Below are 26082 nucleotides of genomic sequence, written 5' to 3'. Positions count from 1 at the left end.
AAATAGGTCTCATACCCACCCACCCCCACACCACCACCAAAAGTCCCAGTAGAGCAGCCAGGAGATGGGATAGGAGGACCACATTCATCTCCAGAGTGTGGGACAGGTATGGAAGATCTGGGGTCACTCAGGGATAACGTGCTCCCATCAGCTTTGGAGCAGGTGTGTTCAGGTGCTGCTGTCCCGAACTTCCAGAAACACACCACACATTTCGTTTTGTTATTTACTGAAACGCCGAAATGAAAAACAAGTCTTGCAGGCTAACACGAATTAGTAAGAAAGAGGCTAGGTGCTGGGCCCAGCAACAGCTGTCTTCTCAGGATTGTGTATTGTGGACAAAGGGACAGATATCAGGCTGTGTTAAGGCTGGGGTGAGCCCCAGAAAATGGGGAAAGGGTCCCAAGTGGGGAGAAGTCATGGAGGAATAGATCTAGAGACAGTGGCTTCACAAAACCTCTAGGGTCTAGTTCACATGATGGCTTGGTGAGGCAGGCCATAGAGAACACAGTTGAGAGCAGTAACAAGTGACTCAAGGTGGCGAGGCTGCAACTCGGAGAGCGGCTCGTCCCTGGAGCGCCGGGGGCCCTCGTCTGTGGAGCACAGACACAACCTGTCAATCCCAGAGCTCTCTGACAGTAGCTTGGGTCTTGCCAGGATGTCCAGCTTTACTAGGGGCATGGTGCCAGGGAGGGGGGAGCACTGGGGAGCAGGTTGGTGTTTCTGGCTGCAGGGGGCCATGAGTTCTCCCTGCAGCCTGACCACAGCAGCTCTGTTACCTTCTGTTCCTCGGCGTAGACAAGGTGTGGAAACTATGGGGGTCTGGCTACATGGCTGTCAGTGGGTTATCAAATGACAACACCAGGACAGAACCACGTCTGACCCAAATCCACCTGTCCACCTTCACCAGACTCACTGAGACATCTTAAGGCTGGAGACTGGCCTCATAAATCCCTCTGTGATGCCTAGAGGCACCCCTTTTCTGCAGGGATAAGCAGCATTGGGTTCCTTTTTTCCAAGCACACACTACTTGCTTCAGTTTGGGCTACTCTGTACTGACAGGAACTGGGAAGCCAACACTGATGGCAGTGGTCACAACATGCTAGCCCTCTCTGCGTTAGCAGGAGGAGCGGGGTGGAGTCTTGCCCAGTCCTTTTTCTGGTTTCTTAGGAAGGAGCCAGACATCACTGCCTTTGTCCACCTCTCTGGTCCCTCTTTCTTTACTTGGCTGCTCAGTCACTACCTCACTTACTACCACAGATTTGTCCATTCACTCTGCTATCTCACATGTCCAATCATTCATTCATTCATTCATCATTCATTCATTCATTCATTCATTCCTCACTCATTCACTCACTCACTCCATCACTTACCCATTCAACTTACTAGTTTACTCACAAACACACTCACTCCTCATTCATTCATTCATTCAGCCATGCATTCATTCACTCACACTCATTTAAACCTTTAACTCCCTCCCCCCATCCCAGCAACTACATCCCAGGCACTGGCAAAGCACATGCTATTTCAAAAGTTAATCTCTTACTGAGTTGAATTGAATGTATTTCAGATTTCTCGATTTTAAATCTTCCCAGGATAAATCTTTCTGAGTTACGGTACATTTTCACTCTGGCATATTGCTAAATGCAATTAGCTAGAGTTTTATCTGATTTTTTTTTTTACCCTAGTATCCACATATGAAATTTATCTGCAAATTCCTTCACTGCAGCTGGCACATCTTGGCACAAGGTTTGTTTTGAAGGATGAGTGGGTGGAGGTTTGTCTCATCTAGAGCAGGCAATACCCTGCAACCCTGCCTGAAGCATAACCCCTGAAGCTAGAAGGCTGTCTGGAATTTTACAGGGACGGGAGACACAAGCTGGAGGGTCTTCCTGATTCTAGCAGGGCATGCCCTCAGTCTGGGAGTTCCTCTTCATGAAGGGTTTCTTGTCTTGGTTGAGGAAGACCCAGGTGACTACATGGGGCTCATGGACCGGGTAGCCGAGGTGGCCAACTCTCCAAAGTCATCTTTCTGGGCACAGGCAAAGCTTAGGGACCACCCAGATCTTCCCTTCTTTCCAAAGAGAGTACAACTGAGCTCTTTTGCTTGCTCTCCCTCCCTCTTCCTCTTGCACATTTCCTCCTTTCCTCCTTCCCTCTTTCCCACCCTTCATTCCCTCCCTCCCTTCTTTCTGTGTGTTTGTGATGGGCTAAAGGCTAGAGTCCACTTTGTTCTTATTCAACTCCAGCTCACTCAGAGGGCTGAGCAGATTACACCGGCTTCTCCATAAGGACAGTGTTTGCTGGCTCATGCAACCCCCTCCTTCCCTTTTCCCTTCCTCTTTCCTTCCTCCTTCACTCCCTCTTTCCTTCACTCTCCCACTCCTTCTCCCTCCTGAAGTGGGGACACACTACCCCTGAGGGCCATGAAGTACAGTGTAACTCTGGGGATTTATACAGACAAGCAAACAGATGGACAGTCTCTACTTTACCTTGGTTACCTGTTTCATTGTGCAGCCTATGAATGAGACGAACTGTTTTCCCAAGTGGTTTGCCAACTGCTAACAGGTCTGGAGGTGGAGAGGGAGAGAAAAGTCCCTTCAGGTGTGCTACATATACCCTTGGAAGGCTTCCAGCAAAAGCTCCAAAAGACTTGGGAATAGCCAGGACCCCCACTCACTATCCCACAGGATGGTGGCCCTCAGCGCGTTGTCCTTCAGCAGTGTGGGCCACTGGTTGTGGACAATACTCTCAACCCCTATCAGACTCAGAAGGATGACGGTCTCAATGGGCTTCTCCAAGGACTGCTGTGATGCACTGTAGAGAAAATGGACTGGCACCCAGGGGCTGATGGCATTCCCTCCATCCTTCCCTGCACTAGCTGCTAGACTGCATGTGTGGGCCTTTATAGTTCTGAATCTCACCCACAAAAGCTAAATGTTATTTAACAGGAAATAGCATTTTTGAGTGGCTGCTCCCAGGCCTAGCATGGAGCCCATAGTGGGAGCTGGTACCATTAGTTCGGTACCAGTCAGCCCAGTAGTCCACCCATCCCTGGGGTAAGCTATATTAGCATTTGCTCATAACACCCCCTTCCCATCCATAGGCTCCTGATGACACAAGAACAGTAGGTACCTCTGGCTCTCTGAGGCTTCTGCCTTCCGCTTCCGGCTCTGAGAGGACCTTGTCAAGTCCAGCAGGACCATCATCTGGCATTCTGCAAGACACAGTGAGGCTCCTCAGTGGTCACACACACCATAGCCAGACCTCCATGGGAGCTGCACTCTGACCCATCAACCTGATGCTTGGACTTTCAATGGGCTCTTTTCAGGTACCCACTGACCACACACAGGGAACGGAGAGCAAGCCTACTCGGGGCCACTTCTAATTCTGTCTAGCATAGAGAGCTCTGCTCCACCATCACTTATGGAAACTTCTGGCATCCCATACTGGTGCCAAGAGAGAGAAGGAAGCTCAGTGTATGCCCGTGGGGGTGGTATGAGAAGCTGAGCCCAAAGGGGCACCGGCCAAAGGTACTATGTGCATTACAGGGCCTTGGAAACCGACCAAGATCATTACCCTGCAGCTTGCTGCAGATGTAAGGGCTTCTGGGATGTACTGAGTGGGCCACCCTAGACAGGAATGCTCACTGAAACAAGTGGCAGTATGTGGTCCTGGTGTGACTATCTATAGGACCTGCATGAACAGAGGTGAGTGGGGCTTTAACGTCTGTTCCCGTAGGCAAAACGTCCACCTGTGCTCTGGTGATGGTCCTTTGCTCCGTCCATTCATGTAGGACGTGTACATGCCCAGGGCTACCAGCTGTCAGAAATAGACCCAGTCAGCATGGAAACCGACCGTGCCCATGATGGGCATGGTGCCTTGGTGTGGAAAGAGCAACCAGGACAGCTCCTATATAACCATGCAAGGGGCCATATGCTTCACAAGGGAGGAAGTGATGTCTCTGGGATCCAGGAAAGGCTTATCCATTGATTGTGCTGGCCCTGAGCAGTCCCACAAAAGCATCCTCCTACACGTAGGGGAAAGGACCTTGGGGGAACCTTAGAGAAACAGACACACCAGAGGGTCTATGGCCTGGGGCTGAGATGACTGGACCATGAAGACCAGCACACTGCGACATACTCTCCAAATGTGTGAGCACTGAACCTGTTGTGTGCTGTGTTATGGGTGCTGTGTCAGCATTGCCCACCTGGCAGGGTGCCTGTAAGCACACTGTACTCAGCATGTCACATGGTACTGCTTTCTTTGACCTCTGAACTTAGCCTGGGTCACTTCCCACCCGTAGCCCCTCTGCTTGGCTTCTGAACCCCTTTAGTCCCTGGAATGTCTGGGCACAGCATTTCCATGATACCCCTGGGCCTGGTGTTAGTAGACACACAGAAAGAACGAGGCTCCTGAACACCCGTGTTCAGACTGGGAAGGTTCTGCAGGGTTCTTTTAGCCTGGCCCTTTGAGGTGACACCTCACATCTGACGCTCAGCTGTGGGAGTCTAGAGATATGAACAGGGGTCTTCTGCATAAAAGGGGGTGCTGAGGGCAACCAGGAGGGTGAGTGACCCTGTGGCTGCCATACTACTGTTGGAAATGGTGTGCAGGGACAGTTTCCAGATAGGACACAGGTTAGGGGAGGGTGCTGTGGCTGCCTGAATCATTGTCCCTGACTTCCCATCAAGTAGTAGGGGTTCTGCTTTTCTCCCCAGGATCCCATATGTGCTCGCAGACCCTGGCTGGGACTGTCGATGGAGGAGGGGCCTCACCTTGCAGATCCATGGCCACCAGTCTCTCTACTTCCAGGTGGGACAGGAAGGTCTCCATCCCATAGAAGAAAAAGCCTCTGCAGCTGTCCAGTGCCTGCTCCCAGTCAGCCTGACTGCACAGGGTGAAAACAGCAGGTGGGTATGATCACACCACATCTGGGTCAGGAAGGGTGCACCTGCAACCCCTCCTTCCAGTGGGGAAATGCTCCCTGCCACCTGCACTAAGCCCTTTATTCTGCTGTGGGGCCCAAATGATTTTTGTTTTTCCAGTATACAGCTGGCCTCAGATGGACCCCCACCCTCAGGGATGAACGGGTCTAGGAACAAACATGCATCTCATGCCAGTGGGAGCTGGCTCTGGTAAGTTCTATAGCACCTCCAATATGGGAGACAGGGACTAGGTGAGGTCTTCATCACCAGCTCTGACCTCTGTGCTCCACCCCTAGCCCCGCACAGGCTCACTCCTGTACCTCTGTGCCCCTGTACCAACTGGCTTGGCTCCTCCTGCTCCAGGCTCAGCCACACTAAGGGACAGGGATGACAGAATTCATGTCCATAGGGGCTAGTGTACCTTCTTTGGGAGGTTTGGCCTGAGGGGATCTGAGGTTACCTGGGGCAGATCATGTGTGGGTGGGTCTTTTGCCTAGTGCTGCACCTTGGGCTCTATAGGACAGACCTAGCCACTAGGGAAGGTGTCACATGTGGGCACCAGCCTCTCTAGTCAGCTTCTGAAGACCCAGGACCCAACCTTGGAAAGTGGTGGTTTCCCAGGTACCCCATCCAATGTGCGGCAAACGAGTCTCGGTATTTTTCCAAGATTTCCTGGGTTACAAAGACAGGTCTCAGCGCGTCTGCAGGAAGAATTGGAAGAGGCTGTGACTTCCACATCAAGGCATGGGGGATGGGCTCCTGGGCCATTGGGCCACTGGTCTGGGGCATAGGCTAGGGAAGAGGGAGCTTTAAGCACAGGTGGGAATCCTTTGCTCTTCGGTTGGAGGAATTGGTAGAAAAGGATCAACAGTAGGAAGAGAAAGAAGGCAGGAGGAGGCCCCCAGTGAATCAAAGTATTTAGAATGCCAAGGTGGGTCAGCTTGTATTCAGACCCAAGGCTCCAAGGCCACTTGAGGTGATTTCATACAGCTACGAGGGCAGCTGGTACAAGGCCTGGGTGGCCTTGGCCCACATGCCAGGAGCCTGTGTGGTGCTCTTACCTTGGCCCTGGGCCTCCTCATAAGGGTCCACAACAACTGAATCTGAGTCAAGGGCAAACAGGAACCAAAGCAGGGGTCCTGGGGGCCATAAGCACCCATCATCAAAGGATACACTTGATGTTATCCGAGTCAATTAGGGTGCATTCCTGTGGGATAATCCGGATCACGGTGCTCTGTAACACAAGTGGAGGGAGGTGTCAATGCCTGAGATTGACAGCTGGGCCTCAGTAGATATGGCCTGGCTGGACTCGAGCTGGGAGGAGCATGGGGTCCCTGGACTCCCACCCACCTACCTTCATGCTCTTCTTCCCTGGAGTTTTCTTCTTGGCGTCCTTGTTCTTCATCTCTTTCTTCATGCTGCCTTCTGTGGAGGACAAGGACAGGCATGTAGCATCAGCGGGCACATGACGCTGCCAAGGCACACAGCACTGCCCAGATGTTCGGTTTTGAATTCTGTGAATCTGACGTGGTGAGAACAACTGATTTTAAGTTGTGTCGTGTCAAAATACAGAGCTTTGTGCCCCCCCCCCGGAAAGCTCCAGAGGAAAGACCAGCCCCCGAGGTTTACAGGCACCCATTTCTGACCACACTCCGCACAAGGAACTCGCCAGGTATTTGTACCTCTGCTGGTTGCAGGGTCTCTGCACAGAATTAGAGCCTAAGTCTTTTCTATGCTGAGCTGTCCCCAGTGGGCAGGTTTTTCTGGCTTCATGTGAATAGCTCCATGTTCCATTGTGGTCACCTTCTTCCTCCTCCACCCTGTGCTTTTCACTCTGGCTATTCCTTCCAGGGTGGGACTTCCATAGGGCACGGGGGCTGAGGTGCAGGTATGGCTCTCTGCCATCCCCACTTTGCCAAGGACACTTCTCCGGGACACACTAAGAGGGTACTTGGTTCTGATGAATCTGTCAGAGTCAGAGCTGACCTTCACACAGGCCCTCAGGTACACCTGAGCTTCGCACTTCTGGAGGCCTTTATCCTCGCCAAGTAGCTACTTACTTGCTTTCTAAGCGGAAATCAATTTGTATATCCCAGAATTTTATTTTAAAAAATGAAGGCATCTGCTGTGTGCTCTCCTTGGAGTCTTTCCCTGGGCACAGTCTCTTCAGTGCTGATATGTTCCCATCCATCCAAGTGGGTGTTCAGATGGCCATCAAGTGGCTGCTCAATTGTGGGGAACAGAGGAAGGCCTAGTGAATGTGTGCTGTTGAGATGGGTGTGGCCATACCAAGTATCATAGTCTCAGACCCATGGGAAAATGACAAAGTCCACCTCACGCCCCACGGTGAGGCTCAGAGGGAAAGAACAATGTTAGTATTGTGTGACGAAAATGTCCACCATGGCTTTCTTTTTCTGGTTCTTTACAGAAGACTGCTCCCTGGCACAACCTGGTCCTACAGAGACTAGCTAAATTGTTAATCTCTATATAATAAGTTTGCCTCCTTGCCTACCTATATGCAATAACCCCACTTCCTTGTCCAGCTTCAGCAATAATCTTGCCTCTTTGTTCACCTGTATATAATAAACATGCTGAGCGCCCAGAGTCCTGTGGCTTCTTCATCAGAGAGCCCACTGTACCCAGATTTCCCTCCAGACTCTGAGCTCCATGTCAGGAATAGCCTGGTGGGGGGGGGGGGGGGCTGTTCCTGCCGTTCCTGTCCATGCTTGAGCGTCTTTTCTGCCTGGTTTCTTGTCATTGGAAGGAAGAATGTGGCTCATGTTGTCTTATCTGGAGGGGCAGAAGTGCAGGCTATTTGACATAACTTGGTATTTACTAAGGGCTGAATGCTTTTCCCTTTCCGAAGTCCTGGTTTGAGAACCCAAAGCCTTGTGTGTGCTGAGCGGATGATGTACTAGGAAGCTGGATTTTCCGCTCTAACTCAGTATTTATTGGTGTACAGCATGCATTCCAAAGTGTCAGTATGCCCTGTTGTGAATTTGGCTTATATTATGCTAATTGGGTTCCAGGATTTCTCGGGAACTCGAATGTCTGCCTGGGAGACACAGACAGTTTCTGCTCCCAGCTGGTTCTAATTAGTAAATAAAGTTGTTGGTGGGGGTAGGGAGATGGGGGGACTTTGAAGGTCCCTGGAAAGGACCACCACATGGGAAGAGGAGAATCGCCATTGCCAAGAAAGGAGAAGACACTACCAGGCCTTAGGAGGGTTATTGCTATACTACATGACACTTTTGGGACAGGGATGGATAAAGCCCCAGGGATAAGAAGCTAGAAATCAGAGCTGCAGGCTTAGCTCAAGTCCCATGTCAGCCAGGATTGAGTCCCTGCTAGAAACAAGATTGTGTAGGGCAGAGAGGCCTAGACGCTGCCAGCAAATAAGAGTTGGGGATCTCGGCCCTTCAGGGCTACAGGCTTGGGTCCGTGGTGGTCAAGATAGAATGGAGATTTTAATAAGTAATGATTCAGAAATATTGGAGGGGAGAGCGGGTTTGCTGCGGGGAGGTTTGGAAGTGCCCAGTCTCTGTGTTGTTTAAGGCATATTAAAATAGAAGGCTGTGCGTGTGTGGAAGGCTGTGCGTGTGGGGGGGGGGGTTGTGAAGAGCTCATGCACACCTGCCTGGAGGTTCAGAGCAGAGTGACAGCACTAGCAGGGGCGGTTTGGAGGACTTTCATAGACAGGACGGTCCTGCGGTCTCATAGGTGCCCGACTCAGGGCCCGCCTTGTCTCACTGACCCTCAACTTTTGGCCAAATGATTGTGGGCGCCAGATCTTTTGCTCAGTGGGATTCTTTGCTGGGGTATCAGCGCTCATGAAGCCTGGGTTCCAGCAGGCTTTCTGTTCACGGCACCAAGTGTCTATTCTGGAAGTGATACCCGAATGGGTAAGGGCCAAGGAAAACTGTGAAAATGCTTGGCAATGGTTTTCAGTGTTGGGTATGGAGCCCAGGGCCTTGTCCACGCTAGTCAAGCACTCCACACTGGAGCTAGCAGTGTTTTATCTGAAAAGTAATTTAATTTTTTTTCCATTTTAAAATTAAGTACTGCGGTGGCTAAGGTACTACTCACCTAGTTCCTCCTTATGGAGACGATTCCACAGCATCTGGAGAGAAAAATCTCGTGAGAGGGAGTCGACCTCACTGAGCAGAGAGAGCCCTTCCAGGGGCAGCTCTAGGAGGAGCTTGTCCACGATCAGGATCATGTACTCGGGATCAGGCTGCCCTGTGGGATGGAAATGGCAGCAGATCTGAGGACGGGGCAGGCCTGGAGCTCCGGCTTCCTCATTCTATCCCTGACTTTGTGGCTAGATGACTGGCCTGGTGGCTGCTGTCCCGGGCATGGAGGCACGAGGGAAGAGTATGTCCCCTGCCCAGCTTGCAGAAGCATGGCTGCATTGGTGACATGCTAGGGTCCCTGACGCAGTTTTGACGATGAGATCAAGTTTATGGCACGGACCTGGAGAGAGCCCCCATGTAGCGGTTTAAGACGTGGCCCCGGACAGAGTCACTGGGTCACTAGCAGGGACACCTTATAGGATGCTACATCTCAAGATACCTAACTCCCAAGGCAGGCCATGTAATATCGGGCTGATGAAAACTCCTCCCAGGGGACTTTTCAAAGGTCAGTCCTCCAGAGAGCCCTGGAAGGAAGGCTCACCCTCTTGACCCCACTGGCAGCCTCTCTGTGACCATGGACTAGGTTTTGCCACTCTGCATGCAGTTATGCTGGTATCCAGAGGTGGATTCACTTTAACTGAATTCATTCATTCATTCATTCATTCATTCATTCATTCACTCACTCACTCTCTCCCTCTCTCTCTCTCTCTCTCTCTCTCTCTCTCTCTCTCTCTCTTCTTTTTTCTCAAGACAGGGTTTCTCTGTGTAGACCTGGCTGTCCAGGAACTAGGCTGGTCTCCAACTCACAGAGATCCACCTGCCTCTGCCTCCTGAGTGCTGGGATTTAAGGCGGGCGCCACCGCCAGCAGGCTTCACCTGGATTTTCTTAATTTTCAAAACGAGAAGAGATTTGCTTGAAACCTACCAGTGATCCTTTGTCTCTATTTTCAATTCTGGGAGTTCGGTGTAGGGCAGAGCCTCGGGTCAGGAGAGAGGCCACAGGGACTGCCTGCCTGCCTGCCTGCCTGCCTGCCTGCCTGCCTGCCTGCCTGCCTGCCTGCCTGCCTGCCTGCCAGCCATCCTGCCTGCCTGCCTGCCTGCCTGCCTGCCTGCCTGCCTGCCTGCCCACAGAGTACGAAACCTGAACTCGGTTCTCTGCTTACTGCAGTACGTCTAAACAACCTCCTCTCACCCTAACTTAGATCTCACACATTCGAAGTCTGCAGTTCTCCGGGTGTTTGCTGCACCTGGCTCATGGCAATTAGGCTGGCTCAACTTGGGAGAAAGCTTGGGGTTTTTGTTTTTGTGTGTGTGTTTTTTTTTTTTTTTTTTTTTTTGCTGGGGGTTGGGGGAGGAGGGAAGGAAGCAAGCAGCTACCCCCTCTGCCATCTGTCAATTCTTTGTGGCTATCAAAAAGGAGGCAAAATTGAACATGGAAAGTTGCCTTTTAAAGGAGTTAGTAAAATCAGAGAAGTAGCCAAGAAACAGGATGGCATTTGTCCTTCCTGCCAGGAGAGCATCCTCCCGGTCTTTCCAGTCAGAGTAAAAGTGGTGGACCTGTGCTAAAAGTACCCCAGAGGCAAGACCACTGGCTGAGACTGAATATGGGTGCCAGGTGGATGAGACAGCTCTCTCTCAAGGCCACCTCTGGTGAGCTCCCCAAGGCAGGGTGACAATGTCTGTCTTTCCTAGAAGCACCAGCAGATTGTCATCAGAGCCTCTTCCTCTTCCCACCTGGCCGGGGGAGTGAGAGCTGGACACAACACTGCTCTTGCTTATGGTAGTATGGGCCAGGAACTGACAGTTTGCCCAGTTCCAAACCTTCCAGGGCAGTGTTTTCCAACCTGTGAGTCACAACCCCTTTTGCAGGGTTTGGACAACCGGCTCGCCTGGGTCGCCTAAGACCATTGGAAAACACAGACATTTACATTACAACTCCTATCAGTAGCAGAATTAGTTATGAGGTCACAGCATTAGAACCATTCTTCTAGGGCCTACCACCTAGCCTGGGCTGATTGTGTACTAGGAGACTCCAAGGAGAGGAAGCTTGGGGCCTGTGTAGCACTCCCGGGTAGAACTTGTTTGAGCGTGGAACCTGTGACTCCTGACCCACCCAGGCTTTCGGTGATGAGAGGGTGATTACTCCCATAAGGTCCTGAGGTGCCAGAATTGGCCTATGGGTCTGTCCCTTTCACTTACCTGGAGGTAGAGATACTTTCCTTTCCTTCTCTTTGCCTTTATTTTTCCCTGCATCACCCACAGCTGTTGGCATCAGATTTCTGAAATTCAGAGTGATTGTGTTGATGCTTTGGGAAACATAGGGAAACACTCAAAGGCTTGAGACACACCACTCAGCCTAGTCCTCACCCAGTGATCTCTGCTTAGGTTTGTTTCTACTTTTACAGACACAGTCTCAGCACGTAGCCCTTCACAGCTCTCTTTGTAAACCAGGCTGACCTCAAACTCAGAGACCTGCCTGCCTCCTGAGTGCTGGGATTAAAGTCTTGTGCTACCACACCCAGCTGTCATTGAGGGCCATCTCTGCATCCAACAGAGGGGTACCTTAGGATGCCCTCATGCTGCTGGAGAAGAATGCCCACCTCTGCTGTCACCTGCCTTCTTTTCTCCCAAAGTGAGTGCCAGAGGCTGAGCCCTGAGACTCTCACATCACACTCGGACCAGGGCAGTCAGTCAGTGGGGGCAGGGAAAGCAGCGGCAATGGGACTTCTGCCTATAAAACACACAGAAGAGCTAGGCTCTTATGACTGTCCTTAGAGCCATAACTCTCAGAAACAAGGTTCCACACGGAGGAAAATCTCAGAAACCACTCTGGATGTCTGATTATCACAGCAGGCTACTTAGCTCACATGGGCACTTTTCTGTCTCCAGATGTGAGGTTGGAGCTTCAGCTGTACCCAGCTGGCCTGGCCTGTGGGCTCCAGGAAGATTGGTTATTGTGGGGCTCATAACCCCATGTACAACAGCCTCTAGCTTCTTCTATTACCAGCTTCAGCTGAAGACAGCTGCCCATCACCCCTGGGAGCCTTCAGAGGAAATGACCCACTGATACCTGGCTTCTGGGAAGGTGAACAGGGGTGCAATGGGCTTCAGATATTCCTCTGTGTGCTCCAGGATGCTGCTGAGTCTCTGAGTGCATAGCTGTTGCTCCTCATCAGGCGAGGTGTTGAATTTCTGTCTTAACCCAAACCATAGCCTGTTGTTCAGCAGTGTCTGGATATGACTTCCACTCAGTTAGGAAGCAAATTGGGAAGACCTCCATGGAAATAATTATACACTCTGGTCCTTCTGGACAGAGTGCTGGCATGTTCTCCTTCCCAGCACAATGCTTCCAGTGGTTTCCCAAGGGCTATCCTGACATCTCAGCCTTGTCCCTGTCCTCTGATGACACCGTAAATTGTCCTGCTGATAGGGATAGGCCTACTATGCTCTGCAGAGAATAGATAGCCAGACCCCTCCTCTGGGGTCACATTCAACTCAAGGACTCAGGAGAACTCCCACCATTCACAGGGCTTCCCCCTTATCCTCTTAGGTTCTGGGTTCATTATCCCGGCCCAACACAACCTTAAAGTCTTGGTTTTCCCTGGGATAGGCTGCAGTCTGCAATATGGCTTAGAGTCTTAGGCCTCCAGTGCTTGGGGTCAGGGTCATAATTTTGCTGTGTACCTGGGTCTGTGTGTGCCTCTGGAACCACTGGATGCTGGTCAACAGGTCAGAGATGGCAGCTGGACTCTTAGCCACCCGAGTTACCTTGCAATAACCTGTAGAAAGACACCCATGACCTTTGCAGGGCTCAGAGCATAGCTACTGGAGGTGTGTGAACAGGTGGAGATCCTTGTGAGGCTATTTAACGTTGACATCTCAGAGGTGAGACATCTGATGGCAACGTCTCCTGGGCAACATGAGGGCTGGTACCCAGAAAGTTCAGGCAGAGTCAAAACACAGTGGTGATCAGCAGAGGGAATTCTAGGGAGGCATGGATTGTCTGGATCCCTTAGGAGCATGTGGGGCCTCTATTTTCTCTTGTATCCTGGGTTCAGCGTCCCTTCCCCTCCCCTCTGCATTTGGAAGTGAGACTTTTTGCTGTGTGGCAAAGATTTTTCCCACCCACTGCAACCCATTTGGAATCAATGGGAGGAGTCCTGCTTACACCCAAGCTTACCGGCCACTGCTACCGGTTTCCCCTTGGGTACAGGTATAGACTTTGGTCTCTCAAAGGCAGCACCATACAGACAAGACCTGTAGGCAGAGTAAAGGTCATGGGCCTATTCCCAGGAAGAGGTGAACATGTAGATCTCAGGAGCCTAGCAAGCCAGTCTGCAGCTGGCACCCAAACTGGTGCCTTTAAATGTTTAGGCAGAGGCCCAGGGATTAGTCTATATAACCTAAGTAAGAGTGAAATTATAAAAGGTTCAGCAGTGCAGGGCTACGCAGATCTAACAGAGAGATCCTGAGTCCCAATACATCCCCCATCATCATGGGAACTCATCCTGGTCTTTTCCGGGAGGGTTGGAAGAGGGCTTTCTATGCCTCTGGATTGAACGAGTGTTCATGCCTGTCAAGTGGGCTATCTGAGTCTGCCCAGCATGCTTCCCAGATGGCCCAGTCTGCCTCAGTATAAACTTGCTATACCTATGCCTCCTTGGTAGGCTTTCTCAACAGGGTGGAGATTTACAATGATAAGAGAGGAAAGCCTCACCTGTCTTGTGAATGCTGCAGAAAGACGATCCGGAACATGGGTGGGATCTCATTCAGAATGTTGAAGTGCTGATCTGTGACACAGAGGCTCTGCCATGCCTGTGTGTGACAGGGGGATATTCTCAGAATGCGGGGCCACTGCTCTCCCCTAGGTGTTTGGGCTGTGGAATGCATCACTACCGCAAGGGGGCAGCAGAGGCACAAGAAATTCACTGGCTCCTCTAAATTGTCCAGCTCTGCCTACTTGCTGATGGCAAGTTCCCAGAAACCCTAAACCCTTCAAGGTCCTTCCTGCCTCCTGGAGCCTAGCTAAGGGCTGGGGCTAAGCTCTGGGGCTGCAGGCTGCATACCTAGTTTGGGGGTCAGCTTACCCAGATGCCCAGTTCTCTTGCTTCCTGTGAACCTTGTACATGGATAATCTGAGTAATCCTAAAGACTGCCCACCCCAGAGTCCCCACTGCCCATGGCAGGCAGCCAGCCTGGGCCTCAGGGAGTACCCTGAGATCTCCTGTGTGAGTTGTTAATGCTCATGCCTTCAAGACAGAGCTTCGGCTTTCCAAAAATGAGGTGATGTTTTAGAAAACTTTCGTCAAGGAATAAGAAATAGAGAACCACATAAACCCTCCATGGAGCACCACATAGACTTTTCACAGTGACCATACCCTTATGGCGGGTGAAGAGACCGGCTATGGTGTTACCATATAGGGGCTGTAAACAGGCTTCTATTGGTGGGGGTTTACTGTTCTGCCTAGCCACTGGCCACCTCAGGTATGTGGGTAGCCAACAGGTTCACGCAGAAGCCTTGCGTCCATGTGCTTTGATGTCTGAGTGCACGGCTGTGCTGTCTTCTTTTGCTGATTTAGTTGGCCTGACTTCACGGGCGAGCTCTGTCCTTGGGAATCTGTTGAGGCTTTGGGGAGTTTAAGTGAGGAGCCCATAGACTCCTATATTGAAAGCTTGATCCCTTCGTGGTAGGATTAGGAGGTGTGGCCTTGGTGGGGGAGTGTGCCTCGGGGTAGACAAGATTTGGGGTTTCAAAAACCTATATTCTGGATTCTCAGTAATCTCTCAGCTACTTCTCTAGTGTCATGGCTGCCTGCTGCCAGATGCCATTGGCTCTTCACCGGACTTCACCAAGACTTAGGCTCCCTTGGGGCAAGTGATGGACAGGAACTATAATTCTTTTGCCCCTTGTGCCTATAGCTATGGCATATACAGGGAGTGGATGGCACAGGGTGGCACAGGACGAGAAGCCAGAGAGTGTGTAACTTAGAAACTGTCTCTTTAGACCCCTCAGTGAGTGAGCACAGAGGCCTACAGGTCACAGGAGTGTGGGGGGGGGCTCCCTCGCCCATTACCCTGGAAGTGGTGGCCAGCTTCTGTTCTATGCTGGCAAACAGGCTGGAGGACATCTTGTCCTGCTGCCTCAGTCGCTGGTGGAGCTGCAGGAGGGCGGCCAGCTGTGAGCTGCTGGTGTTGCTCGTGGCCGTGAGCAAAACCTTCCGCATCATCTCTGAGGTTGAACAGCTCTGAAGCAGAGCAGAGAAGGGTGGTGTGTGAGGTGTGGAAGGGCAGCAGAAGGCCATGAGAGGGCATCTGGGAGTCTGTGTGAGCCATCTTCTGCTGGACTCCTGACGAGCCAGGTATCAGTACATGCCAACCCTCTGTTTGGAGTCACAGTATGTCTCACCATGGAGACTTGGTGTGTGTGTGTGCATGCGTGTGTGTTGGGGGGGAGGTGATAATGAGCACAGCATATGTTCACTGAGCTACAAGAACAGGTACATGGCTGGCTTTCATTACTTGAGGACTAGCTTGGCCTGAGGCTCAGAGAACAGGGAGGATCTCTTCTTTCCATCATAGGGCCACCCCTGTCTTGTCTAATGGAGAGCAACATGACTGGCTGGTACTAAGACACTCCCACCCCGGGATGACAGTCAAGGGCCCTTTTGGGGATGGGCAGAGGGAAGTCTATACCTGTGACAGTGTTAGGAACTGGCAGGTAGTTAGAGGATCCAGGATGCCAATGCATTCCACCATCTCTATGCTGGCAGCAGCTGCGATGTCCGGAAGGTTGTTGCTCAGGGCAGTCTGTATGCACTGCAGCAATACCTCCGATGTCTGAGCCAGGAACCTCTGGGCCAGCACCACCCTCTTCTGTGGACAGTGCGGAGTTCAAGCTAAGTGGGCTCTTCGGGCAGAGGCCACCAGGGGACAGGCAGGGAATGCTGCATACCTTCAGACCCTCAGCCTTCCGGTTTTGCTCCTTGGGGGCTTCCTTGAAGACTGTCGAGTTCCTGGAGGAGGTCTCCACACTCCTGTCCTCCGTGTCTGTCTCCAGCGATCTCAGGCTGGTCTGCTTAGTACTGACCTACAGGGCACACCGCGTGATTGAAGGCGTTTGTGGATTCCTGCTTGGTTGGTAGAGGAAACACAGATGCCAGGGAAGGGAAAGATGGTAAGGATCTGTGGGGCCTTCAAGTTGTAAGTGATCATGGAATATTGATCATGAGACATGTGTTTGTGGGGTCAAAGGTGTTACCAGTGTGGTGGGAAGAGGGACACAATCTCTTGGTGGCCCGCACACATAGCGGAGTAAAAATCGAGTTCTACACAGATGGCCTGGGGACCCTGGCCAAGCTGACATCTGTAGACGCCACTTCTCAAACTTTGCCCAAGTGTGTCAGTGCTACCAAGACCCACAAGGTCCTGTCTACCAGCAGCCTTAACAGATCCCCAAGGACAGAGGTCATCTGTGAGAACAGGCTAGCACTCAGGAACAGATGTCTGCGACAATACAGCAGCCTCAAAGTCAGACCAAATCCTTAGAGCCATCAAGCCCACCAGGGAAGAAATCTCATAGTGGTGTTTGGGAAACCCATACACAGACTCAAGAGGATGAAAGTTCTGCACACAGGGGTCACTGCATGTTTAGACATGGATGTTCCTCACTGTCTTACAGCTGAAGATCCTAACAGGACAGACGGGGAAGGGCTTCTGGATTGAAAGTCCCTGACTCTGTTACCTGTGTAGATGCTAGAAACACCTGCTCACCAAGGGCCCCAGCTCCATCTGCCTAGCATGGGTCTTCCTGCTCTCCTGCTGTCTACAACCTGGGAACTGAGCCCAGGGCTTCAGAGCTAGCTGGCTGGGAGCTTCCCTGGGTTTTGGGTCCTGGGCATGGCTTGCTACAGTGGGTTCTGGGAGTTCCTACAGGAGCTTGTCTGCTAGGCTTCCAGCTGGCTCACTGAAGGTGGCACCTTCTTGGGGTAGAAGTGCCTGTGTTCAGGCTCTTAGGATGGGGACTCAGGGACAGACAGGCTTGCAGGATCTGTTGCTAGGGATCTGAGTTGGATAGCTGCTTCTGGCAGAGAACCCCAGCCCTAGAGGAGGGTGGGCCTGGGAGGAGAAGATGGTGTTTTTCCCTTGGAGATTTCCCAGGCTGTGTGGAATGTAAGAGAGTCACAGAGGCAGACAGCACCCATCTTGGTGCATCTTAGCATGGAGGTCAACACCCAGTGCAAAAGGGTACTTCAGATAGTGCACGAGCTTTCCGAAGCCCCTAGGGACCTGTGCACAACCAGACGCAAGACAGAGATGCCAGGGCCAGACCCTCCCTAGTTGAACTGGTGAAACGCCCCTTCCACGCCGATTCTACAGTCGAGGTGGAGAAATCAGGGAGCAGACTGCAGTAGGAAGGGCCACCTACCAAGAGTTCCTCCTCCCAGCAGAAGGAAGGGTACACAGGATCTGTCTGCACGGACAGCAGATGGAGCGCCTTCCCAGCCAGGATCAGGAGCTGGGCACGGACGTCCGTGCAGCCCACACAGAGTGGCTGCAGACTCTCCAGCTGTGTTAGCACCAAGTGAGGCAGGGTCCGCTTCAGGAAGAACCATTGCTTTGGGAAGACAGGGAGGTGTGTCACCACCAGTGGCTCTCAGGTGACCTCTGCCCAGTCACCCAGAGGTCTCAGATAACTCCCTAGCAGGGGACATCCGGGTACTTTGATGCATGTCCCGTCTCTGCGCAGTCCTGTGTGGTAGCATGGGGTATGTGTGTGTGTGGAACTTAGATGTCGGAAGGATCCTATAGGGCAGCTGCTGTAGTATAAAGGAGAGCTCACTGATGAATGGAGGTTAATGGTAGGATTCACTTATGATCACCTTGACTTATTTCATGGCGTTTAGAAGAACAGGAAAGTGCTGGAGCTTCAGCTAAGCTGGTGGAGCACTTGCCTAGGGTTCTGGCCTAGGACTGCCAAAGGAAGTAAGAAAAAAAGGAGGGAGGGAGGGAAGGAGGGAGAAAGGGAGAGAGAGAGAGAGATAGATAGATAGATAGATAGATAGATAGGTAGATAGATAGATAGATAGATAGATAGATAGATAGACAGATAGATAGATAGACAGAGAAAGAGAGTTTTCTTACAAACAGGTATTCAGTTTATTGAGTTACTTGTTCTGTTTGCAGCACTGAGAAGAAATGGGGTGCAGTGGAGTGGGGGATGGGGAGGGATGGACTAGGCAAGTGCTCTGAACTGCATGCTCAGTTCCTGGCTTACATTTTTTCTAAGATAGTGCAATTGGCTGTTATCAGCCCTCTATCACGAATTGAGTAGTAACCCCAAGGCCTGGGAATGGGAGCTTTAAGCCTACATAGGAAGCTCTTCGTTATTAGTTCTCTTGGTGATCAGACCATGCCTATCTGCGCCAAGGTGTGGGAGTGGTCAAGGGCTGCCATGGCATGTGGTGGGGTCCCATAGATTGCTACCCTGCTTGTCGTGTGACTGGCAGGCCCCCAGGAGAGAAGATGAGCTAAGACTGCTGTTACCAAGCCGATGGATGAGTAGTCACTGGTGTTCTGAAGGAAGTCTGCGAGGAGCCTCTCAAAGGAGCCCTGCTCCATCTGCCGCTCCAGGGCCTCCTTGCACACGAGCTGCAGCAAGTCCAGGCACGTTTCTGCCAGGCTGAGCTTGAGGCGGGCCAGCCTTCTCATCAGCGGGGAGTTGATGTTCTGTAACTGAGGTAGTTGGGAGGTGGGTAAAGCAAGGCACTGTTCTTGAGGAGACCAACCATTGGCAAGAACTTTGACAAGGCACAGCTGACATGCCACACAGACAGCACAGAGTGTACAGTGGGTACCTTTTCACATAGTAATAGATAGAGGCCAAACACCATCAGTGCAACAGGAATGTGGTCTTCATACTGGATTTCCCTGCCTCCTTTCTTGAGCCCGTGTTGACAGCAGGCTGTTCCTTGCTCTAAGTTACTCCACGTTGTATAAACAGTGGCCTTTCTGGCTGGGCCTTTGTCCCAAGAGGCTCCATTTTACAAGCAGCTTTGAATGGTAGCAGATACTTAGGTTCCTGGCTGGACCCACAAACACCACCATCTGTCTGGTACTAACCATGCAGCATAGACCAATGAATGGATTATTCCTGGGAGAAAGGGACCATTCTATACAGTTACTGGGGTGAACTGAGACCATGGGGGGCACATAGTTATATTTCATATTAGGGAAACCAGGGGCCATTCTATACAGTTACTGGGGTGAACTGAGACCATGGGGGGCACATAGGTATAGTTCATATTAGGGAAAGCAGGCTATTAGACCAAGGAAAGGGCATGGCGCCCTCACCTGGCCCCCATAAAATGATCAGCACCTAGCACTGTGATACCATGGTGCCCTACCAATTTACCATCTGGTGATACCTGGTGTGTGTATGTCAAGGACTCACAAAGAGTCTCTGACTGTTCTTGGGGCTTCTGCTCTGCTCAGTCCCCCACTGTTGACACACCTGATTTGACAGCTGTCTCTGCTTGTCTACCTGCTTGTTCCTTCAGACCTGAACCTGCCACTCATTCCTGCTCTGACCTGATTCTGCCCTCTTATCTCTGCAGCTGACCGAATTCTTGCTCTCAACCACTGTTCCTCAGCTCCCCCTACAGAAACAGCTCCTTCTTTCCCTTACCAAGTATAGACATTGCTTGAATTTCTCTCAGCCCGCCTCTGAAACTTCAAGAACTCCAGTGTAGCCTCTTTAATGTGTATTCTTTCTGCAGCCCACATATGTGTACATACATATGTATTTACTGTGTGCTGTGTGATATGAGAGCTAATAGTAGTAATTGAGATTGCAAACCAAGAACTTGCATTTGCCTTGGTCAGATTACTGAAGTAGGCGGGATAACGACAAACTGCTGTCGTTAAAACTCCTAAACCTTGTGAACGTATTTTTATTCGATAAATTCCCACATTGTAAAAAGACACAAGTGTGTTTGTCCCTGTTTCTGGCATAGCATGCTCAAGATATCCTTCCTGTCTCTCAAGTGACAACTGGCTGCTTTGTGGTATGGTAAATCAGCTTTGTATAAATGGCGGCATATGGTGTGTGACTCTTGCCTGTTTCATCACAGTATGGTGACAGCTCGTCCATATGATGTTTATCTTTTCATGTGTCTGGTTTTCCACACATTGGAGAAAACGTGTCTTCACATGACTTGCTCATTCTTAATATTTTACCCTTAACTTCTGAGAGCTCTTGGTGCGTTTCTGGTACGTTGCTGCTATCAAGGAATTTGCAAATGTTTGTAAATGTTTAATTCCGGCCTGTGCTTTTTCACCTTCTGCTTCCTTGAGAGTATGCTTTAAGGAGACCTTTAATCAAGCTATCCTTTTATTGTACCTCGGGTTAGGTATATTTCTTTGCCAAGTTTGTCATCAGTCAGGGACTTTTCTAGGTGTTCTAGTACAGTCTTCGGTTTAGGTTTCAGATTCATACAGGGTTGCTTTCTGTCTTAGTCTGAGGTATGAACAGGCGTTCAGGTGTTTGGACATACATTTTGTTGTTGTTGTTGTTGTTGTTGTTCTAACACCGTCTAAAGTCTGTTCTTTGTCCATGGAGTTGTGCCTTTGTTGAAGACTGTGGGTTTCTTTGTTTCTGGATTCTAAGGCTTGTCCCATTGTTCTCTCTGTCCACTTTCCAACTAACCAGACACTGTCTTGATTGCTGAAGCTCTTCAATGGGATTTAAAGTCAAGTACCATTGGGCTTCTAATTTTAGTCTTTTTAAAAAATTGTCTTGGCTATTTTAGGCCTTCCATATTTTAAAATAATATCGTTGACATCTATTAAAAAGCCCGTGGTAGTATCATGGTTTAGGAAGAACTGGTATCTTAACAGTATTTAGAGATTTTTGCTTTTGTGTATTATTATTATTATTTTCATTATTCTTGGCAACGTTTTATTGTCCTTGAACTACAAGCATTCATATTATGGTGGCCAAATATCATTTTTAGGAGTCATAAATGATGCCATTTTAATTTTAATATATAATTAATTGTTCTTTGTGTAGAAATATAATGTATATACTATATAATCCTGCAACTCAACTAAACTTGATAATTTAACTTAACTTGCTTGGAGTTTTTATTTTGGTATATTACATGATTTTCTATATAATCATGCTATCTATGGAAAAGAATTTTCCTTGCTTGCTCCTTCTATCAACCTGGATGCTTTTAATTTATTTTCTTTCTCATTGCATAGGCTAGAATCTCCAAAACAATTCTGAATGAAGGTGGTAAGATGCCTCTGCCTTAGTCCGTGGGGAGGAGAGGGTCAATAAGCTTTAACCAGTAAGCACGGTGTCGTGTTAGCTGTGTCCATGGGCAACACTGTTTGTAATGTCTCTAAAGTTTTTGTTTCCTTCTTGAGGCAGGGTCTATGAGCCTGTCTTGGAGCTCACTACATATACCTGGTTGGCCTGGAACTCACAGAGATTCTTTTGCTTCTTCATCCTGAATTCTGGGATTAAAGATGTGCATGACCATACCCAGCCTTATCTTATTTACAAATTATACTGGTCTCATTGAAAAATTAGCTTTTCTTTCCTCCCTTTCAATCTTCTAAAATAACCTTCCTGGAAGTCGTATGTAAAACACATTGTTAGAAGTCAGCAGTAGATCTGTCTGGGCTTTCCATTCATACTGTGGTAAAGTATTCAACTATAAAACTCGCCTTCTCTCATTCACCATGACACAGAGTTAGTTCTTTCTGATGGGCATTACAAGTGAGGGTCTATTTCACCTAACTTGTAAAATTCACATGTCCCTCACTATCCTTTGAACATATGAGGAATCTGTGGCAGGGCTGGGTCACTCATTTCTAGTATTTGGCACTAACATCCTTTACTGACCGTCCGGTCAATCTGACTCAGTTTACCAACTCATCAATCTTAAATAACCAACTTTGGCTTTCATGACTTTATTCTTTAAGGAGCTGTGGCAGCTTGAATTCATCTCAGAGACTGCTGTCTGATGCCCAAGGTTTTGGAAATTGGATTTTGTTTGGTTGGGGTTGTTTTGGATGAGAGGGTGAATTTATTTCATTGATTTCTTTTTACTTCATTTTTTAATTCTAATCTATTACTGATTTTGGATTCAGTTTGCTCTTTACTTTTAAGGAAAAGGTTGAGCTCATTGATTTCTGGCCTGATATCATTATCATTATCATTATTATTCAGATATTTAGTGCACCAGACTGCCCCTAAGCACCCACCAGCGACATCCTAAACCTCTTGATGCTCTTTCCTCCCTTCATTTCAAAATGATTTATCTTTGGCTTAATCTGTGGCTGTTTTCTACTTACATTTAAAATGTGTGGGGTTTTCCAAACACACAATGTTTTCATTCTTATTTTGAAGTAGAAGTCACATACTGTAATTAACGCATTTGAAGTCTGAGACCTGGAGAAGTGGCTCAGTGGTTGAGAGCACCGGCTGCTCTGGCAGAGGGCCCAGGTTTGATTCCCAGCACCCATGTGGTGGCTCACAACCATTCGTAACTCCAGTTCCAAGGGATCTGATGGCCCATCTGTCCAGGGTAGATGGACACCACACACACACACAGTAAACACACACATACTTACAGGCAAAGCACTCATAGACATAAAAGAAAATAAATAGATGAAAAAATGTAAGCATGGGAAGTCCGGCAGCACATGGTGAGTCTGCAGTGTGGCGCAGTCATGGTTAGCTCAGTTCCCAAACAGTGACATTATGCTTCAAGGAAACCCATGTGCTGGCAGCCATTTCCTACTCCTCCCCTCCCCCAGAAACCACTTGTCTGTTTTCTGAGTCTGTGGACTTTTCTACTCTACGTCCTGGTTTTGATGTCCAATATAATTGCATTTGGGGACTAATAGATTCTCTGTATGATTAAATTTATTGAGCCTTGTCTTGTGGTTCAGAGTATGGCCTATGTCAAAAGACATTGCATATTTGGGTAAGACTTTTGCTGAGTGAAATGTTTAAAAAATGTCCATTCTGTCATATTGGTTGACAAATACTTTAATCTTCTGCTTCTTTGCTGATTTTGTGTTTACTTGTTCTACTAATAATTAAAGAGTGGGATACTAACATTATTGGCTATAATAGATTTAGCAATTTTCTAAGATCAGTGTTTGATTCTTAAGCATTTTAGAACTCTCTTAATATGATATTGCATTTAGAGTTCCTTTTTTCTTACTTGGCTAGGATACACTGTGAGGTGAATATTATCATTCCTGGTAGTGTTTGCTAGGAAGCCTGGTTGCTTGAAGCTAGTACCCACATTCTAGCTATCCTTTGATCACTATTAGTATGGGATATTACTTCCAGCATTTTACTTTAATTCTGTCTTTGTCTTTATGGTCACAAACGGCTTTCTTGTAGGCATCACATAGTTGGGCTTCACTTCCTTACTCGGTGCCAGATTCTGAGGTCAGGCCCTCTGTGTACTCTGCTCATCACCTCCAAGTCATGGAGCTTTCTCCCCGCCACCCTGTGACTGCCAATCAGCACCAACTGACTTCCTGTTATCCTTCCAGGTTGTTTCTTCCCTATCCTTGGGTAGCAGCCTTCTGTCAGGAACAGACTCTAAGGTGGGTACTCTGGGCTGTCCTCTAGACGTCTGTGAGCTGCACTCTGCTTCCTGGGGATCCATCCTGCCTCCTCCTCCCTAGTCTCTCAGGACCCGACATCCTTGACTCTGATGCTCATCATAGCTCTAACCTGGCTTCCTCTCTGCAGCCACAGCCAGCTGGGACTTAGAGTTGGAGAGCACTGACTGACATGGTTGATGCATGGCATTCGGAAAATTCTTGTTTTGTGTATTTTGACTTTAAAAAAATGTTTGTGTGGGTGCATGAGTCTAGTTACTATAATTCTGTCTTAGCTCCCAAGTATATCAGGTATATATATATAAAAAGTATATTTGCACACGCACATGCTCAGTGCAAATGTGTGAGCCCATTCACGGGGAGGCTAGTAGACAGCCTCAGGTGTGATTCTTCAGGAACCAACTGCCTTGTTTTTTGAGACACTGTCCTTACTGGTTTGGACCTTGCCAAGTGTATCAGATGCCTAGCTGGTGAGCTCAGGGATACACTGCGGGACCGTGAAAGACAGCCTTGTTCCTGATTAAGCTAAGGATAGAAACCCCAGAAACCCTTAAGGGACAGTAAATGCTTTACCTGTTCCCAGGCACCAGGCCCCTGTCACTAGCCGCCACTCCCCCAGATTTGTGGTCATCAGTCATGTATGGGTAATGCCCCAATCCCCTCCACATGTAGAGCATGTAACCTGTGGCCACATAAGCTCAAGACAGATCTCCATTTAATGAGGTATCTAAAGGCCTGGAGGGCTTAGCCAGTAAGTTTTCCTTTCAAGAAATTCCTCCCTCGAAAGGGTATTTAACCTCAGGCCCACTCTGAGAAGTGGGGTATGGTTTTACTCATTTACTTTCTTCCTTGAAAATAAATACCTTAAAACCATGGACTGCCTCTTTTCATCAGGATCTGCCGTGGGCAGCAATGGAGAAAGCCTTCACCTACATAGCTGCTGTCTAGTTTTCCATAGAAGGCCTCTCTGCACTCACAACCACCATCAAGCCAAGCCCAAGCCTCAAGCCATCAAGCCAAGAACTCTCATGGGACCAGTAGGGGCTTTCTCCCTTTCCCCCTAGGCCCCAGGCTAGATCCAGTCTGCGGACCCCCACTCTGTTCTTAGCACTTCCATGGCATCCAGTGGCATCTGGGTGTCTGAGAGCCTGAGTGCCAGACAATCCCGGCCTCATCATAGGCCTGGGGAACCCCGAGCCATCTCCAGCTGTCCTGCACCTCAGACTGTGCTTCCTCACCCCTGGAGCAGTGTCCCAGGGCTGCCCTACAGCCAGCTGCCCAGCGACCTTGGTTAAGCATGGTCAATTTCCAAAATCCTGCCTCCCCAAGTGAGCAAGCCCTGTGGCAGAGCAGACAAGGGACTCCCCATAACCCTACCTTCTACTTTTCAGTGCTGGGATTATTAGCACAAGTCACCGTATCTACTTCTTTTTGTTATATAGATTCAAAGGTTCTAGGGGAAAAAGATGAACTTCACTTCTATACTAGAGTATTTCCAGCTTCTGGGCATGTTTGGCAGGAGGGTGCTGAGGTCTAAGGTGGGAAAGACAGAGGCCCAGTGGGCCCAGAGAACATAGACAACTTGACTGAATTATGTTCCCAGCCCTTCTTTATATGGATTTTATGAAGATGTATATTGGTTTGTGAATGTATGAAAATACATGGTGTGTGTGTGAGTGTGTGTGTGTGTGTGTGTGTGTGTGTGTGTGTGTGTGTGTGTGTGTGTGTGTGTCTGTTTATAGGATTGGGTCTCACTGGGCAGCCTAGGCTGGCCTGGAACTCTGCATACTCCTGCCTCAGCTTCCCAAGTGCCAGGGTTTCAGGTGTGCTACACTGTGCCTGGCTGGTTTTGTTTTAAAGTCAGGTCTGCCAGGAAGCACTGTCCTGCACAGAGAATGACTGTGGCATGCAGGGCCAGACTTACATCTTGAAGGGACAGCATCGCCTGGACTCTGTGAAATAGTTCTTCTTCCTCGGCTATAGCTTTCTGGGACAATGAATACATTTCCAGATAGTAGGCAGTCTTTTGTTCTTCATCTTTTTCATTTTGCGCATAGAACCTTTATACAATATAAAAGGAGGGTTTAGAACAAAGATTCAAAAGCTAAATAATATATTGTACTAGTGCATGTCATATTGATTCATATATAATACACAATTTTCATATGATTATGCCATACATTTTATCATGACTGAAAGTTTTTTTGGTTAAATGTTTTACACACGAAGGAATTTTCAATACATTTTACTCATTTATGTGCACTGGTACACATATGTACATGTGGAGGCCAAAGATCAACCCTGGGCACTGCTCCTCGGATGTTGTTCACCTATCTTTAGAGGCAGGGTCTCTCACTGGCCTAGATCCCACC

General features: G+C 49.2%; 1 protein-coding gene across 1 annotated transcript in view; it reads right to left on the bottom strand.

Annotated features, from left to right (window-relative positions):
- Positions 1-468: 468 nt before the first annotated feature.
- CFAP46 (cilia and flagella associated protein 46) overlaps positions 469-26082 on the bottom strand; it is a gene marked incomplete at both ends in the record, with an annotated part of 78478 nt that continues 52864 nt past the window's right edge. Inside the window, 21 exons of the mRNA XM_080912982.1 lie at positions 469-590; positions 2490-2567; positions 2678-2814; positions 3133-3214; positions 4776-4888; positions 5524-5626; positions 5987-6022; positions 6099-6159; positions 6280-6350; positions 9012-9164; positions 11258-11337; positions 12129-12226; positions 12743-12837; positions 13239-13315; positions 13776-13873; positions 15133-15303; positions 15752-15931; positions 16011-16145; positions 17484-17672; positions 18602-18790; positions 25635-25770. Of these exons, the coding sequence (XP_080769108.1) occupies positions 469-590; positions 2490-2567; positions 2678-2814; positions 3133-3214; positions 4776-4888; positions 5524-5626; positions 5987-6022; positions 6099-6159; positions 6280-6350; positions 9012-9164; positions 11258-11337; positions 12129-12226; positions 12743-12837; positions 13239-13315; positions 13776-13873; positions 15133-15303; positions 15752-15931; positions 16011-16145; positions 17484-17672; positions 18602-18790; positions 25635-25770 (2404 nt within the window). The remainder of the gene's footprint in view (positions 591-2489; positions 2568-2677; positions 2815-3132; positions 3215-4775; positions 4889-5523; positions 5627-5986; positions 6023-6098; positions 6160-6279; positions 6351-9011; positions 9165-11257; positions 11338-12128; positions 12227-12742; positions 12838-13238; positions 13316-13775; positions 13874-15132; positions 15304-15751; positions 15932-16010; positions 16146-17483; positions 17673-18601; positions 18791-25634; positions 25771-26082) is intronic.

The sequence above is a fragment of the Micromys minutus genome, assembly GCF_963924665.1.
Source record: "Micromys minutus genome assembly, chromosome: 2".
In the NCBI taxonomy this organism is placed as follows: domain Eukaryota; kingdom Metazoa; phylum Chordata; class Mammalia; order Rodentia; family Muridae; genus Micromys; species Micromys minutus.
The sequence above is the reverse complement of the archived record's forward strand: the minus strand, read 5'-3'. Positions and strand labels throughout refer to the sequence as shown.